This window comes from Notolabrus celidotus, chromosome 1, assembly GCF_009762535.1.
Source record: "Notolabrus celidotus isolate fNotCel1 chromosome 1, fNotCel1.pri, whole genome shotgun sequence".
Taxonomy (NCBI): domain Eukaryota; kingdom Metazoa; phylum Chordata; class Actinopteri; order Labriformes; family Labridae; genus Notolabrus; species Notolabrus celidotus.
In genome coordinates this window covers 15,793,013-15,808,891 of record NC_048272.1, presented here as the reverse complement: position 1 = coordinate 15,808,891, position 15,879 = coordinate 15,793,013, and the positions used below count along the sequence as shown (strand labels likewise).

Below are 15,879 nucleotides of genomic sequence, written 5' to 3'. Positions count from 1 at the left end.
CATTTGTAACTTGTTATGGTGTTCAATTTTGCTTTTATGTAAATATTTATTGTTATTCAAACTTAAACTGCATCTTTATTTTTGTACATGAAAAATGCAGATTACACTTTGGTTTAATGTGATTCTAGTTGAAAACTGAGGTGATCACAGGTTCACCGCTGAAAGGTATCAATGAAAGGGAAATCAGTTCACCATTTAGAGCAACATCAGTTGTCGGATCTGTTCGTTCTGCACACTGAGTCACTCACAGTCTCACTACATTCACATGTATAATTCAATAATCCCTTGTACAGTGTTTTCAAACACAATGCAAGAAAATGAACAGAGACCTGGCCGTTCAGGGGGAAGTGATGACCTTATAAGGCCCGCTAATAAGGAAGGGGGGGTGTTAATACTGGGCCCCCCATATATGCAGAAGATTAATGAGTATCAGACAGTCATTGTTATGCTTTGTGTTAACTGGTATGTGTGCATGTTTGATAAATACTAATCTTCTTGTTCTTACAGACAGTTCCTTCGCAAATACTCGGGACATGCACAGTTTGATAAATGAGTCCGCAGGTGTTTGAACTAGCACATTATGCATCACACAGCATTTAGCCAGATTGAACAAACTGCTGCGTAATGCTGCTATAACGGGACTAATTAACGGCCAATCTGCAGGAAATTTCATGATGAAAGCTTCAGGCTTCTGGAAAAACAATAAGAGGATGATATCTTAAGTAACGGTTGTTGATATTTAACCAGACTTTCTTAGTATAGCATCTTCTTTAGCTCATTTAAACTGCTCCGTCATTGTTTTATTACAAGACGGCTTTCAGAAAGTAGATTTTTCTTTTGTCTGAAAGCTTTAAAACAAGTATAAGACATACCACATAGCATGCAAATAAGCAATAATGCACAGTATATAAACATAAGACACTAACTGTGTGGTGTTTATGAATGTGTGAGAATATTAGTACCTGCATCATTTGGTTCCTCACTGAATTCCCTCTTGTAGAAAGTCTTGTGAAAGCATTTAATCATGAAGTAATCTTACATAAAATGCATTATGTAGAATCTAAATAAATCATTCATGCCTGGGGAATATGCAGATACATATTTAAGTATAAGAGTCACATAACAGCTTTCTGCTTCATGTTTAATTAGGATTTTGAGTTTCTGTGACCACAGCAAGCTGTCTCTGTACATCCACTTTTTGTGCAGATAAAATATTGACATAAACACACAGCAGCATATGCCACTGCATTAAATAGAAGTAGCAGGGTCTCCTAGAGGAGCACAGAGGACACTCGACAGTGTCGATGAGGGGTCGGCTCTGAATGGAAGATCATGTGGCCTTAATTGATTTTATATCCGGAAAATGGTTCTGCTCTTGTTTGATTCATGTGGACTCAAGGCCTTTTTGACAAGTGATGCAATTATACTCAAATGAAATCAAATTTTCCTGATCGATATCCATCTGTCTTTATACAGTTTAGTCGATAATATGTGGTGGACACAGCAGGTGCCTTTCAGATGATCAGATGGGGCTTTTTTCAGGATCATCAGTCATAATTTATGAGAATAAAGGGTAGAGGTTTAGCAGCTAAAGGGATTCCATCTTCCAGGTGCATACTTCGGCATAAATCTGCTTCAGATAAATCATTTTTTAACCTGTGTGGTCTAAAGTGTGCACATGCTCATGGATCAAAAGCGCTTGCAACCGGTCCAGACTCTATCTAAGGGATTAAAGAGGAACGCCTGTGATAGGTTCCCCTCCTGAGATTTCTTTAAGCACTTGCTCTTAAATAAACCATCTACTTTGGTGTTTTGTTGATTAAAATAGATCTCTTTTCGGCTCCTAAAAGTCCTCGCTTAGGGGCAAACAGAAACACCAATCTTCTGCTTTTTCGCTGAGATCTTCAGAATTGGGAATAGGTTTGTTTGCATGAGATGTATCCTCCATGAAAGCTTACCAGTCTCTCCCCACACAGGTAGATATTCATCCTGCTGGATGTCCAACATCAGCTCCAGGCCGTTCCCCATCCCACCCTTCATCGTCACCATGAGAGGTCGTCCATCTTGGCCAGAATTGAAGGTGTAGCACTTTCCGTAGCGTGTGAATATCTGTTAAAGAAAAATACAAGGATTTTAGTGACTCAAAAAGACTGAGTTAAAGCTGGGGTTGGCAGTCTTGGAAAACTAGCATGAATTTGAATGTAGCATTTCCTCAGGACGCCATCTAACCCCTCCCCCTCTCCCTTCGGAGCTCCTCCGAAATGACGCCCCCCCGCTCACATGCATGAGCGCCGCTGACTTGCGACCATATGATGGTGACTGATTCAAAACCGGTCGTCACCAAAACATTATCATAGTGAAAGTTAAAAACACAAACAAACATGGCTCAAAACTGTCATGCTAGCATTATCCAGTTGTCCTGGTGACACGATATCAGGAGAAAAGTTTTAATACACATAATACTGTAACAGCTCTACTGTTTGTTAAACATGTTCAGTGTAGATGTTCTTAATTCCGACAGTGTTGACAGTCAGTGAAGGCATCAGGAGAGGTGTAGAGAGTGCGAGCGGGAGAGAGGAGAGACAAGAGGAGAAGTTTTTCATTCATTCAAACATTGATTGTTGCTTTGTTGGTTGTCGTGGTAATGGCCGACAGTGACCGGTTATTAAAGATCAACATGTTCACGAATCGGCTTGTCATCCCTACAGCGTCTGGACGGACGCTACAGTACATCTATATTTTCTGTAGGACTTCGTAAATGTCATTAATTCTTCTGCTTGTCAGAGCCCCCGTGGTGAGAGCTTTTGAGACTCTGATCCGGACTACAGTCCTGAGCAAAGCACCTCATCAGGTCAGAGGGGACAGGCCCGAGGTCAAGCGAGAGGAGCAGGAAATAGAGTCAGGGGAAGCAGAGGCAGGAGACGGGGACTCAGAGTGCACGACGGGGGAATGTACGCGCAGGAGGCGGGCAGAACGGCAGGACGCGATTTGAATGGTTTAAAATTTTGGCACCCAAAAAACGGTGATTGGCTGGTGTTTTCCCAGGTTTACTCCGGCTGTAGATAGCAGCTTTTTATGGTTCTTTTTAAAGAACACATTATGTATTGATTGCCATCAGGACATAAAGATCATTTTAACCAGTATAACAAAAAGTGTATCTAAATCTGATTACCAACCCCAGCTTTAAGGGCTGTATTTCAGGCAGATGCTGTATTAATCCACTTATTTTGAGGCGGAGACACAAAAAGAGTCGAGCTGTCTGTGGATAGTTTGAAAAGCAGCAGAAAAGCACCTTCAGTAACCACTTGTTGTTATGCTTTCATCCACAGACCTCAGAGGTCTTTGTGGTGAGATGCTGTTGATAAACGGAGCCCCCCCTCACCCCTCTTAGTGCTGAATGATACAGAGAGTGCTTTAGTGAAGAGAAATGCCCGGTGCCCAAGAAATCCCACACACAGCAACAACAACTGGTGGCATCAGAGTCAGTCTTGCATGACGTGAATAAAGATAACAGAATAATCAATAAGTCAGCTGATAGAAATGTAAACAGAAAATTAGAGTTGGCCATTTTTATTGGCACAGTATATGATCTCATGTCTGTTATAGAAAGATGTTATAAGAACTGATTGTATCATTGTTGTTCAAGTGAAGTCAGTGTTGTTATTTATAAACTTGCATTTTTATAATGTCCAGCAGGGGTCTACTTCACTTAATTGAAGTCACTGAGAAAATTACATTTAATCTCACTTGAAATTACACCTCATCAGATACTTTCCTACATATTTTATTGTCTTGATAATTTGTTACAGGTCTTCTTAAAGAGTGCATTAGGTTGATTTAGTACATTTTGGTCCCATTTTGAGTAAACAAGACAATAAAGCTGTGCATGCTGCAGAGCTACGCCACCTTTTAATCAACCTCAGAACCAATCAGCTATCATCTGACAATGATAAAGTCAAGTCAAAGTCATATTTATTAGTATAGCACATTAGACACAGTGTGAGATGATCAAAGTGCTTCACAGACAGAAATATACAGCAGCTGACAGCCACTGCCAACTTTTAAGGACCTCTGCTGTAGCCAGCAGTCAGTGATTAAGAGTATCTGGCTCTGACTCTTGTCTCCATACATTGCCTTTTTTGTTGCTTTCGTTTGTTTACAGTCTGACTACCAACTTAAAAAGCCAGAATGGAGCAGGAGTTGAGAAACGACAGCACAAGAGTGGAGTTGAGTCGCACTTGCACTTAATTATGTGTGAGGACATTACTCAATGCTGACTCATCAAAATCATCACATAACTTGACAACATGTTAAATTGACAACAAGAAAGAATGCTAGAATTAACACGACTTCCTTTAATCTGATGTTGATTCGGAATTTGACTATGTCTCTTCTTATCTTTTATAATAGTTGTTGCAAGAAAGCAAAAAAAACAACATCCAGTGTAAGCCACGCCCACTTCCAGTTTGATGTCTCTGCACACCCCTACAAACGGGAACCAAATCCCTTCCTACCCAGTGCCTCAGCTCACTGAAAAGAGATTACCTTATCAATCAATCAACCAATCATTCTTTATTTGTATAGCAGCAAGTCACAACAAACGTTATCTTAAGACGCTTTTTCAAACAGAGCAGGGCTAGACCAAACTCTATGTTATATTATTAACAAAGACCAAACACCAAGACAGGATAAGATCAGGTTCCCTCTTACAGACAGGACTCAGTCTGATCTCATCTTAATCCACCATGAGCAGAGCACTTTGCAGCATTTAGCAAGTTACAGCGGCAAGGACAAACTTCCTTTAACAGGCAGAAACCTTGAGCAGGACCAGACTCATGTTAGACAGCCTCAACTGAGTTGGGGTTGGAAAGAGGGACAGAGGAGATGAAGAGAGAGAGAGAGAGAGAGAGAGAGAGAGAGAGAGAGAGAGAGAGAGAGAGAGAGAGAGAGAGAGAGAGAGAGGAGAGAGAGAGAGAGAGAGAGAGAGATGATAATGATGAGAAGGTCATAGCAACAGGAAGTCTACAGCAGTGACTCAGAAAAACCTACTGGACAAGGGAGCTCAGCCATCTGTTGATACCGTGTTGGAGTTATGATTTACGACTTGCTACAACTAAAGCTATGACATTTATGTAGCTATGTGTATCCACCAAAGTATCCTTTTTGTCATTTCTGACTTAAAAAAACCCCCATAGATGATGTCACTGTGGCTACTTGCACTTCCTGTATTCAGTCTGTGGCCTTTAATTGATGTTTTGGGGTTTTGTCTGTTAATCGACTAGCAGTTGTAAAAAGATCATATTTGTCTATGGTAAGTTTCAAAGGGAGTTTTTATGACGCAGATCACGGTTGAGCTATATATATAAAACAATTGCAGATTAATCTGTTATGAAAGACTAGGGTTTTGTGAAAGGCCTGATTATCTCAATAAAGAGACAGAGGCAAACACTCCTTGTTCAAAGAATCTGAAAGAAGATAATTTGCGGCATCTCTTGGTCAAAATTAATTCAGCTTGAATCAAATGATCACTGAGCGTACTCTTCTTCTCTCAAATCTGGATTGAAAGCTTCTTGAAAAGACGAAGGACAGATCAAGGGAGCTCCGCACGCTCTGGTTCCACTTTCATCTGCACAGCTCTGACACAAATCAGCAGACGAAACTCACAGTTCAATGAATGTGGTTCACTCCAATCAAACCCAAGCTCTCCATGAGCTTGGACTACATTCCTGGAGTTTGTGCGGCATGTTTGTGAATGTATACTTTATAGTAGAACCTGCTGCAGAAATACTAGAAGGAAACTGAGACCCGCTGGCAAGGAAGTGATTGCCGTTGAACTAATGGAAGTATAATTGAATCATAGACATTAGGAAATGGAAAACCATGGCTAGACTCCAAACTAAAACCTTCTCCTGCTTTTTTGTAAGCAACAACGCATCCTGGCTCACAATTAATTTATAATTAACCTTCAACATTTTGACATTCATGGGAGGAAATGGGAGAAAGAAGTGCAAGGCTGTGCCTGGAGAAGGAATCACAATTTGGAGGAGAAAAGTAATAACTGAAATACATCTGCTTCTTTACGTCCACCTTTCTTTGTCAGCGCTCAGCAGGCAAAACATACAATAGAGATAAGGTTTCATTATAAGATAGTGGTACAAATAGCTCCATGAAAACATGCACAGACTGTACAAAAGGCTATTTTCTGATGAGACTGCATTAGAAAGTTGAGGCTGTATTTCTGTATTCAGAGGACCTTGGGAACATAAAAAAGCGGTGATTGCACTGGTGACGTATGAGTCAGACATTAGCACTTGATGACAAATCAGTAAAATGTCACAAACATCACTCTCACAGAGATGAGAAAAAAAAGAGGTTGCCATGTCTCAGAAAGGAAAAAAAATGAAGTATAATATGAATCCTGTGCAGTGAAGTGTGTGGGAAAAGACGCGATATGAATCATGATGGATTGCCTCCCTGGATGCGGTTATATAGTGGGAGCTTTTAAAACACAAAGTGTTGAAATGTAATAAATAACCTTCTGGTATTCTGACGCGATATGAGATACGACCTTTAGAGTGCATAAGTGGCAAAACTGAGTCAAAAGCTGTGCCTGAAATGCCCGTAATATGTGCTGTGAATCCAGAGCAGGATACACAACATCAATAAAATTACCCTTGAAATCCATCTTAGTGCTGGAGTCTGCTGTCTCCGTAATCAGATCGCTTTTTATCATAACTCTTAGGAACATCAGGCAGGGAAATCTAAGGATATAACGGCACCACCTGCACAGAAAATAAACTTCTTTTCTTAGAGTCTGCACAAATTTTCCAGAAGGGAGGCTAAGGACCAAACATGCAACACATTCACTTGAAGACTTTAGAGAAAATCAATTTGTTAGGCAATTTCTTTTGAAGATTTTACCCTCTCATGGCTCAATATGACTGATTTTCTTTCTCCAGCATCAGATCTCTTTTTATCATAATTCCTTGGAACATCAGGCAGGGATATCTTAGGACATCACGGCACCACCTGTGCAAAAAATAAAGTTGTTATCTTGTATTTTAAGGCTTTTATGAACAGAAAAATTCTCTTTGAAATGCAGAAGCAGCCAAATAGGCAACAAATGCACCAAATAATCTAAAAGAAGTTGACTATTGCTTGACTGGACTATTTCTTAAAAAAAATGTTTCTTTACAGCTCACTTGGACATATTTTCTTTCTCCACAATCAGATCAGTTATTATCAAAACTCTTTGAAACTAAATCTAAAGGTATCATGGCACCAGTTGCAAATAAAGGTTTTCTGATTGTAGTTGGGACTTCTGCAAGCACAATTCAGCCAAAAAATAGCCAAAAAAACAACCTCAAATGTTTTTAATACTCCAGAAGGGATCATTGTTTCAAGCATTCCTCTCTCAGGTTTGATCCTGTTAGCAGCTCTCGAGTACTTCTTTTTTAGGGCACAAGTTTGAAAACTCAGAAACAGGCTTGTACCATGAAGAGCAAAAAGCACCGAACAGATACCAATCAACAACACAGTGATAAGATTGTTCATGTGGAAGCGTGTGCATCTAATTCACACACATTCCAACTAGAATATGAATGATCGCCTAACACGGCAGATTGTGTGTGTGTGTACATTCATTGTTCTGCATGCATGTGTCCAGCCACCCCTGCTCTCCATCTGTGTGTGTGTGTGTGTGTGTGTGTGTGTGTGTGTGTGTGTGTGTGTGTGCTGATAATGTGGTGATTTACTCAAGCAGGCCTGTAGTCAGAGTTGCTGTGGTAACCGGGAGATTGTTGCTCGGAGTGAAGAGCAGCAGCAGCAGCAGTGGCTGCCGGTGGTGGTGACCTTGGGGAGTCAGGATCTTCATTGTACTGTGAGGCTTTGAGGTTTTTGTGCTGAGTCTCAACATGATTCTTCATGTCTGTCCATAGAACAGCCTGTCTATGTCATTCTATGCTCTGTGCAGAGTTTGTGCAGAGAAGCATTCTCCACATAGATCCTCAATTAGCACAATTCACCCTCCTGCAAAAAATCAGCACCATTCTTCTTTGTAGATGTAAACAAACTTGATCTGTTGTTTGCACATTAAAACAATTCATTTATTCATCCTTTGTTTGTGCAAAAAAGAGAAAAGAAAACAAAAGAAAACAGACAGCCATCTGCATACAAACTGCACAGGTGGGAGGAATGGATCCCCTAAGGGCCTGCAAAGGGATCCCTCCTAACATTGAATTTAAAGCATCTGCAAAGTCCTGTCACAAAATAGAAGAGAGGGAACAAAGGAGAAGACAATTTACACTCACAACTTTTATACACTGTTACATACCTCACACTGGAGAGAGAATTCAAGATGTTTTTAAAAACGAAAAAAGGAAGCAACGTGCTCCAAATGTCTGGAGCTCTAATTGAAATCTGGCTGAAGCTGGTTCTGTAGAAAATCCTCAGACCTGGCGGGTCAGCGTCTGTATACTGATACCATCTGAACAGCTCTACCCCTCTGTAAAGTATGTTTACAATTCATACTATCTTACTGTCATTCCTTGATATGAACAATAAACACATTTAAAGGTGACATATCACGCTTTTTTCATCAAAATATATTGGTCTAAGAGGTCCCCAAAACATGTCTTTAAAGTTTATGCTCATGCCTGAAGAACCCTCTTCTTCAGCCCTGTCCAGAACAGTCTGTTTTCTCTCTGACCACGCCCCCTCAGGAAGTGGATGTGCCCTCAGCTCTCCAGCACGTTGATATAATGTTTATATGTTGGCTGAATATACACGGCTGCTCACAGACTTACTTCAACCCTCTAAATCTGACCCAGAATCTGATCCTGACGGAGAGGCGCCTGCAGCAGGACCTTTCTGAACGATTGGTCACAGATTCAGTGTTTCTTGTTGTTTTATTTGTCAGTTTGTCGACGTGTGTCTTGGTACACAGCTACGAACATGTAGCTATGTGGCTATGCTAACTAGCACTAGAACTTTTCCATGATAAATAAAAATCATCCACTAGATCTTCAAATCTGCAGACGTGGGGAGTAAATCCAACCTCTGCCAGAAAGGCAGCAGGACCTTTCTGAACGATTGGTCACAGCTTTAGTGTTTGTCGTTGTTTTATTTGTCAGTATGTTGACGTGTGTCTTGGTACACAGCTACAAACATGTAGCTATGTGGCTATGCTAACTAGCACTAGCACTTTTCCATGAAAAATAAAAATCATCCACTAGATCTTCAAATCTGCAGATGTGGGGAGTAAAACCGACCTTTGTGTTTATTAAGACAGCCTACAACTAGCATGCCTCCCTCCTAAGCTCCTTGTTAGCACACATGTGTGCAGGTAATGAAAAATGGAGGAAGGGTTCAATATTATTTTATACAGTCTATGGGCTGAACAAGCTCGGAGCTCTGACTCCGTGACAGACCGGATATTGTTGTGACGTAACAAAAACACAGAAGTCTGAAACGGCTCATTTCACACACATTTACAGAAAGGTGGAGAAATCAGAACAGGGGCAGAATGGATTTTTTTTATTTTCAGGGGGTTTGTAGTCATGCCAGGGAAACATATTTCAGGTAGAGAACCATTAAAAAGTCGATTTTGCATGATATGTCACCTTTAACACATCAACAAAAACAAAAATGGCACGCACAATCTTGAGAAACAAATCAAAGCAACCGGCGACCTCTGCAACGAGGACTATAGCCTCTGTATGTGGGGTGCTTAGACTGCTAGGCCACCAGCGCCCCACTTCACATTTAACCCAAACATGAATCCAACAACCAACCTCAACCTCAATAATTTCATCATGTCATTTTCCTTTGAATGAAATACAGTATGTTACCCACAGAGTGAAATATTTTATCCAATGGAAAAATAACAAGAAAAAAGTGATATCGTGCATCTGCTGATCTGCTCTCTTATTATTCCTTTCCTTTGAAAAATCGATATCAGTCGACCATTATCCTGATACAGCAACTCTGTGGTCATTGATGAATTGAAAGTCAAATGACACTTGACAATATCTGATTAAGTGGTCTAAATGAAAAGGTAAGGTGCAGGGTTCACGTCATTAGTAGAGTCATGAAGTCGTGACGTGGTGACTCAAATTGAAAGTGGAGCATCATTTATCAATCAATCTGACACTTTGTGCTGCTGATACGACGACTGATTGAACCAATCAGGACAACTACATGTTGCTGTATCGATACTTGGTCCCAGACCCTCACATTCGATTTTTGCTGTTTTGTTTTATAGCTTCTTGGTGACTCTGCTTTCCATCATAAATAAAGATAAAGGAGAAGAGGAAAGTAAAAGCTAAAAACAAAAAGAGGCTGATTTATAAGAATAAGTGCTTATCTTTTGAATTGAGTTATTCCACTCTTTTAATGGCTAATGGCTTTCAATGGCTAAGCATGTTCACATTTAAGATATATTGTAGTTTTATATTTCATATTTTAGGATATCATTTATCACTATTAAATAAAATGTCTGGTTGTCTGTGCGTATTTCTTTCCTCCAGTGTTCTCTTCAGGTTTATTTATTGTGTATTTACTTGGTGCTCTGTTTGCTCTGATAACCTGCTGCTGTAACGCCACAATTTATCAGTTTGGGATCAATACAAAGTACACTCAGCTATCCATCTTTTTAACTCAGGAAGAGAAAGGTTATGCATCATGCAGGAAAAGTGCAGAAACCCTCATCACCGCACAAACAGAACCTTAATCTTTGAAGAGAAATGAATTAATTATAAATCAGAGGGGAGCAATCAGGGCAGCATTAAATGGCTGTTAAAAAGCGATTGCTATTAACCTTGTTGCTCAAATACATTTAGCATTAGCAGTGTGCATACATTTAAGATCCCTCCGAGACATTGCTCTTAAACAGCTCGACACCAAGCCCTACACATTAGATTTGAAAGGAGTGCATCTTCTTAACGTGTAAACATGGATATTAAATATTTAAGTCAACCCCACTTAAGAGGAAAAACACTGAGAGAGACATCCCTCTTGTCAGTTCTCTTAGGGTGTAGAAATGTCAGCGTCTCTCTCTTCGATTAATAATTCACAGAAAGACAGCCCGACACTGTTGAGATGGCTCTCGGCTATCCTTCACAAGACAATGTGACAAGGATGCACAAGCTGTTCCCCGAAGTTTCCAAGGAACCACTTTCTTCCCCTCGTCCTCTTCATCAGATCCAAACACAAAGGTGTGATGTGTTGTGACAGTTACATAAACACACACCTATAATAGACCACCTGAGTTTTTACTCTGCACTAAATCAAGTCAGCTCAAAATAGAATCTGTTGATATTTTCATTGTGTTTTTATGTGATCAATTTACGGTCAACACATACAACCAATAATGTTGAGGTAATGATGTGAAGCAATTTACTTTCCTGTCGTTCCCACCCTATTTCATTAAACTCCTCTTTAATAACACTCCTGTACAGAAAGGGAGGGCTGCCAACACAAAGACAATCTCACAATACACTGGAGTAAAATCCAATACAGCTCCACATGAAAGAAATATACAACAGTATAAGCTTCTTAAAGTTAATCTCACCTCAAGGTAAAAAAAAAAAAGAAGAAAAAACGCTGCAAAGAAAAAAGTTTTTTTTTTTTATTATGACTTGAATAAAACGCCCAAAGCCCTCAAGTACTTGCCCATGAGCAGGGACTTCTTAGGGGTGAAATAGTGTTACCAAATAAGATTTAGACCCTGGTGCCCAAGGTTCAGTCAGTTCAATCAGAGCATGATTGATATTTCACCAGACCGCTACTGTCAGCTGATACAGGCCTGTCAGAGATACTATATCAGTACCAGCAGGAATATTTTCCTAATGTTCTGTTTATGTAACTATTATTTCTAATTATTTTTTGGGATATTTATGTATAAGCTGTAGAGAAACAGGAAGTGTAGGGAGTTAAGAATGAAGGAAAACATGTAGTGAAGGGTCATGGTCATGAGTCGAACCTGCAGAGGACATGGGGTGCACACTTAAACCATTCAGCCAACTTTCGCTTCATGAAAACTGCTTTCATACTGAATAAATAAAAGGAAAAACAATACTCGGTATGATTAACACATGATGTTTCAAGCAGAGGACTATCACTTTAAACACTCCGAGCACTGTCTGCAGAAAATATAGAAGAAATGAAAATATGTATTACCACAACTCGGCCATGGCAGATGGCCGTCTTACATGAGTCTGGTTCTGCTTGAGGTTTCTGCCTGTTAAAAGGAAGTTTGTCCTTGCCGCTGTAACTTGCTAAATACTGCAAAGTACTCTGCTCATGGTGGATTAAGATGAGATCAGAGTGAGTCTTATCCTGTCTTGATGTTGAGTCTTTGTTAATAATATAACATAGAGTACGGTCTAGACCTGCTTAGCTTGCAAAAGCGTCTTGAGATAATGTTTGTTGTGATTTGGCACTATACAAATAAAGATTGATTGATTAATTGATTATTCTTATGCTGATATTTACAGAGATCTCTCTTTATCAGCTACAAACACAAAATGAGACCAACAGACAAGACTTACAATTTTAACTTTGTAATTTTTAACGGCTGTGAGGGGCGAGGTGTCATGCGAGGCGATTTACAGAAAGCTACACATTTCAAAGCTAAAAGACAGCAGGAGAAAACACTATTTACATATGTACAGGACAAGATCAGCAAAGATGTGAGACACAGTTTTGTCCACAGGGGGCGCCAAAGCTGACACAAACGATAAGTTCCACACAGAGGCCTTAACCAAGTTTTTTTATTTTGTTTAGTACAGTAACAAAATTGTTGCATTTCTACAATAGAGAAAGTGTTAAAAATTGATGAGAAGATTTTAAAAAATGATGATATTGGCAGCCCTACTGGTGATCAATATGAGAGTTTAAAATCAATATTTGTACAAGTCTGAAAAATGAATAAAGGTTATACAGCTTTAGTTATGGTTTTGGATACACACTTATAAACACAAATCCTGCAACAGATTGATGTGTCAAATGCTGTTTCTTAATTTTTTCTTAAGACCGACCTTTGAACCTTAGCGTTTAAGCGGGATGCTAGGAATCAAGGACAAGTTGTGCAAATTGGTAAGCTCATTGCTGAAGAGATACTGTGACGAGCTGCAGGAAAGCTTTTCTTATATAAATATATTCATCACAGGACCTCAGGCTGTAGGAGATAATCCCGTCCACATGTTGTGCTTCATTTTCCAAAATGCCTCCTCTGAGTCGTCAAGGAGCAGGTGTGGGTTAAATGAATGGAAAGTGAGAGATTTTTCCAGTCAGATAAAGTGAAAGGAGTCACACCTGTTATATAAAGTGTGTTCAGCTGCATTTCTTTTGGGACTGATGACGATACACCTGGTAGATGAAATGAATCAGAGGATTGTTGACTGTGCTGAGGAACATTTTTTGAGTAAAATCAAAGTGAAACCTCTCAGTTTTACTCAGCTTTTTGCTTCTCTCATTCCCTCTTTTGGTTTTATACTGCAGCAACTTCACTGTTTTAGTTTCACTCTTACCGCACTAATCATTTTCTGACAGTGCAGGAAGCTGTTTAAAATGAAAACCTCTGATAAACTTACTGAAAACTACCAACAGGAACCAGAAATCACAGAGCAGGTGACCACAACTCCAATGACGGCCAGTGTGGCTCTTTGTCTGTTGACATTGTAAATAGGCAGGTGTTTGCTATGAATGTTATTGTGGCATCTTTATAAGGTGATAAGATGTTAATGTTGTTTTTACAGCTTGTAGTGCTTCTCCCATATGACCTCAACATTGATTACAAGTAATAAAGAGATAGGCAACTAAGTACATTTGCAAGTCTAGAGCAAGCAAGCACTAAATGTTCACTGTTTTTTATGGCTGAAACTCTATCTCCTCTTCCACGTTGTTGTAGCCATACATATTGAGGTGACACATGCAAACAAAGCTGAAGCTTTTTAAGCAAGGCTTAAGAGATTTAGAGTGGATTTTCCTTGTAACACTTCATCCATATATCTACGGAAAAAAGGCACCGATTACCCTGATCCACACAGGAAATAAACCTCCACTTAGACTTCCCAGTAAGACTTAAGCAACTTGAGTGGAAAGCTGTCAATCAATAGGGGTGCACAGGAGGGACAGAGGCTGACTGCGTGTCCTCGGATGGATTTTGTAACTAAAAAAATCAATGCCCGAGTGAGGAGAGGCCTGCCTGATGAGAACTGGGCATGTGTGAGTGTTGTTAAAGCTCAGATAAAGAAGGATGCAGCGGTTGCACAGAGGGAGGGATGGATTGAAGAGGCCAGTGGACCATATTTATAGAGTTTCAAGAGTGACTCTGCAACATGTGGTGGGGTTCTTGCGCCAAAGCCAATACATCCTGGGAGCCTATTGTATGTGAACAGGCTCCCCTTCCTCCTCCACACCTCACTTCTCAAGTGTGACAGACTTTATAGGTCTAAGTCATGTGCACGGCTAGTCTTTGCCCGCCCCGAGGCCGAGCCGGGCGTCATCGATTATCTATGCTAGGCACATATCCCCCAAAAGCAGACCCCGGCATTATGTTTATCTGTGAAATGGGTTGCTTTTGCTTGGTCACCCTTCATAAAGACTCTGCACGACATGAAATGTTCCCCGAGATGTTAGTAGATGGAAAATGTGTTTGACTGTGATAACTTGTTTTGTGGTTCCAGTTGCAGTGGGGTTTAAATTTGTGAAGAAATAAAAGCTTCTGTTTGATGCATTACTCGTGGATACGGTTTGATGAGGAAGAGACCGAGGGCTGCCACCGAGGCAAGCGGTTTTCAAATTAAAATACTTCCCTCAAAACATAAAACATCTCTCGGTCATGCCCGCTGCAAATGGTAATAAAAACTGATTTTCCAACATCAAACTGTGTTTCAAACACCAGAAGAAAATCTACTTAACTAAAAACAAATTTGGGTAATGAGGTGAGGGAGAAAGGAAGAGAGAACGCAGGCTACCACGTTGTTCTCCAGGCGATGATGGAGTGCAATCAATGTGGCTGCAGTCTATTAGTGGAGGCTAACTGTTTTCCATCACAGGGTTGCTGTAAAGCCTTGCTAAAAGAATCAAAAGTCTTCATTAGGAGGCAGATTGGCCTCTAGTGAGCATGGGAGTGTACACACATTGATCCTGCGGTGATGGAGTACAGAAGAGGGACCCTCTCAGACCATCTGGTGAGCGAGAAAGACTGCTGGCTGTTTGCAATCATCTCTGATGTAATTATTCAACTTTTGATGTTGTTAGGTGTTGAATTTAAATGGGAATCTGAATTTTTCAGTGTCCAGAGGGTGAGATGCAAAGAGAGGGATCTATTAAGTGTGTGAGTGATGAGTGAGACAGAGACAGAGACAGAGAGAGAGAGAGAGAGAGAGAGAGAGAGAGAGAGAGAGAGAGAGAGGAATATGACAGATGCTGATAGAATTACCACTACATCCTGAGCCTTTAAAAGCAGTCAATTTGGGAGAACTACGGGTATAAAGCAGCAACATAATGGAGATTTATGGTGAGCTGGAATTCAATTGTGCTCCATAAATCTGTGCAAACTCACTACACAGCATAAGACCATATAGATATATAGCAGCATGGCCAGATTTTACGAGCTATATAGATGGATAATTGAACTATTGAGGCGCATCAACAAGCAACTGTGCAGAGGAATACGCATTGTGCACTGCCTGGAGAGTGCATTAATTGCATGGCGCCTGACACATACGGGATACTGACAGGCAATTACGCACACGTCACCTTCTGACACTGCCCTAATGATCGAAATAACGCTGCATCCCCCTCTGTAAGCTGCATCAACCTGTTGGGGAGGGGGAGTCAAAACAAAGAAACTGAACTTTGGAGATACACTCA

The 15,879-nt window shown here is 40.3% G+C and overlaps 1 protein-coding gene across 3 annotated transcripts in view; it reads right to left on the bottom strand.

Moving 5' to 3' along the window:
• asic1b (acid-sensing (proton-gated) ion channel 1b) overlaps positions 1 to 15,879 on the bottom strand; it is a 245,877-nt gene that overhangs the window by 24,685 nt on the left and 205,313 nt on the right. For all 3 annotated transcript variants that reach the window (XM_034690053.1, XM_034690035.1, XM_034690044.1), the window contains one exon: positions 1,959 to 2,109. In XM_034690053.1, the coding sequence (XP_034545944.1) occupies positions 1,959 to 2,109 (151 nt within the window). The remainder of the gene's footprint in view (positions 1 to 1,958; positions 2,110 to 15,879) is intronic.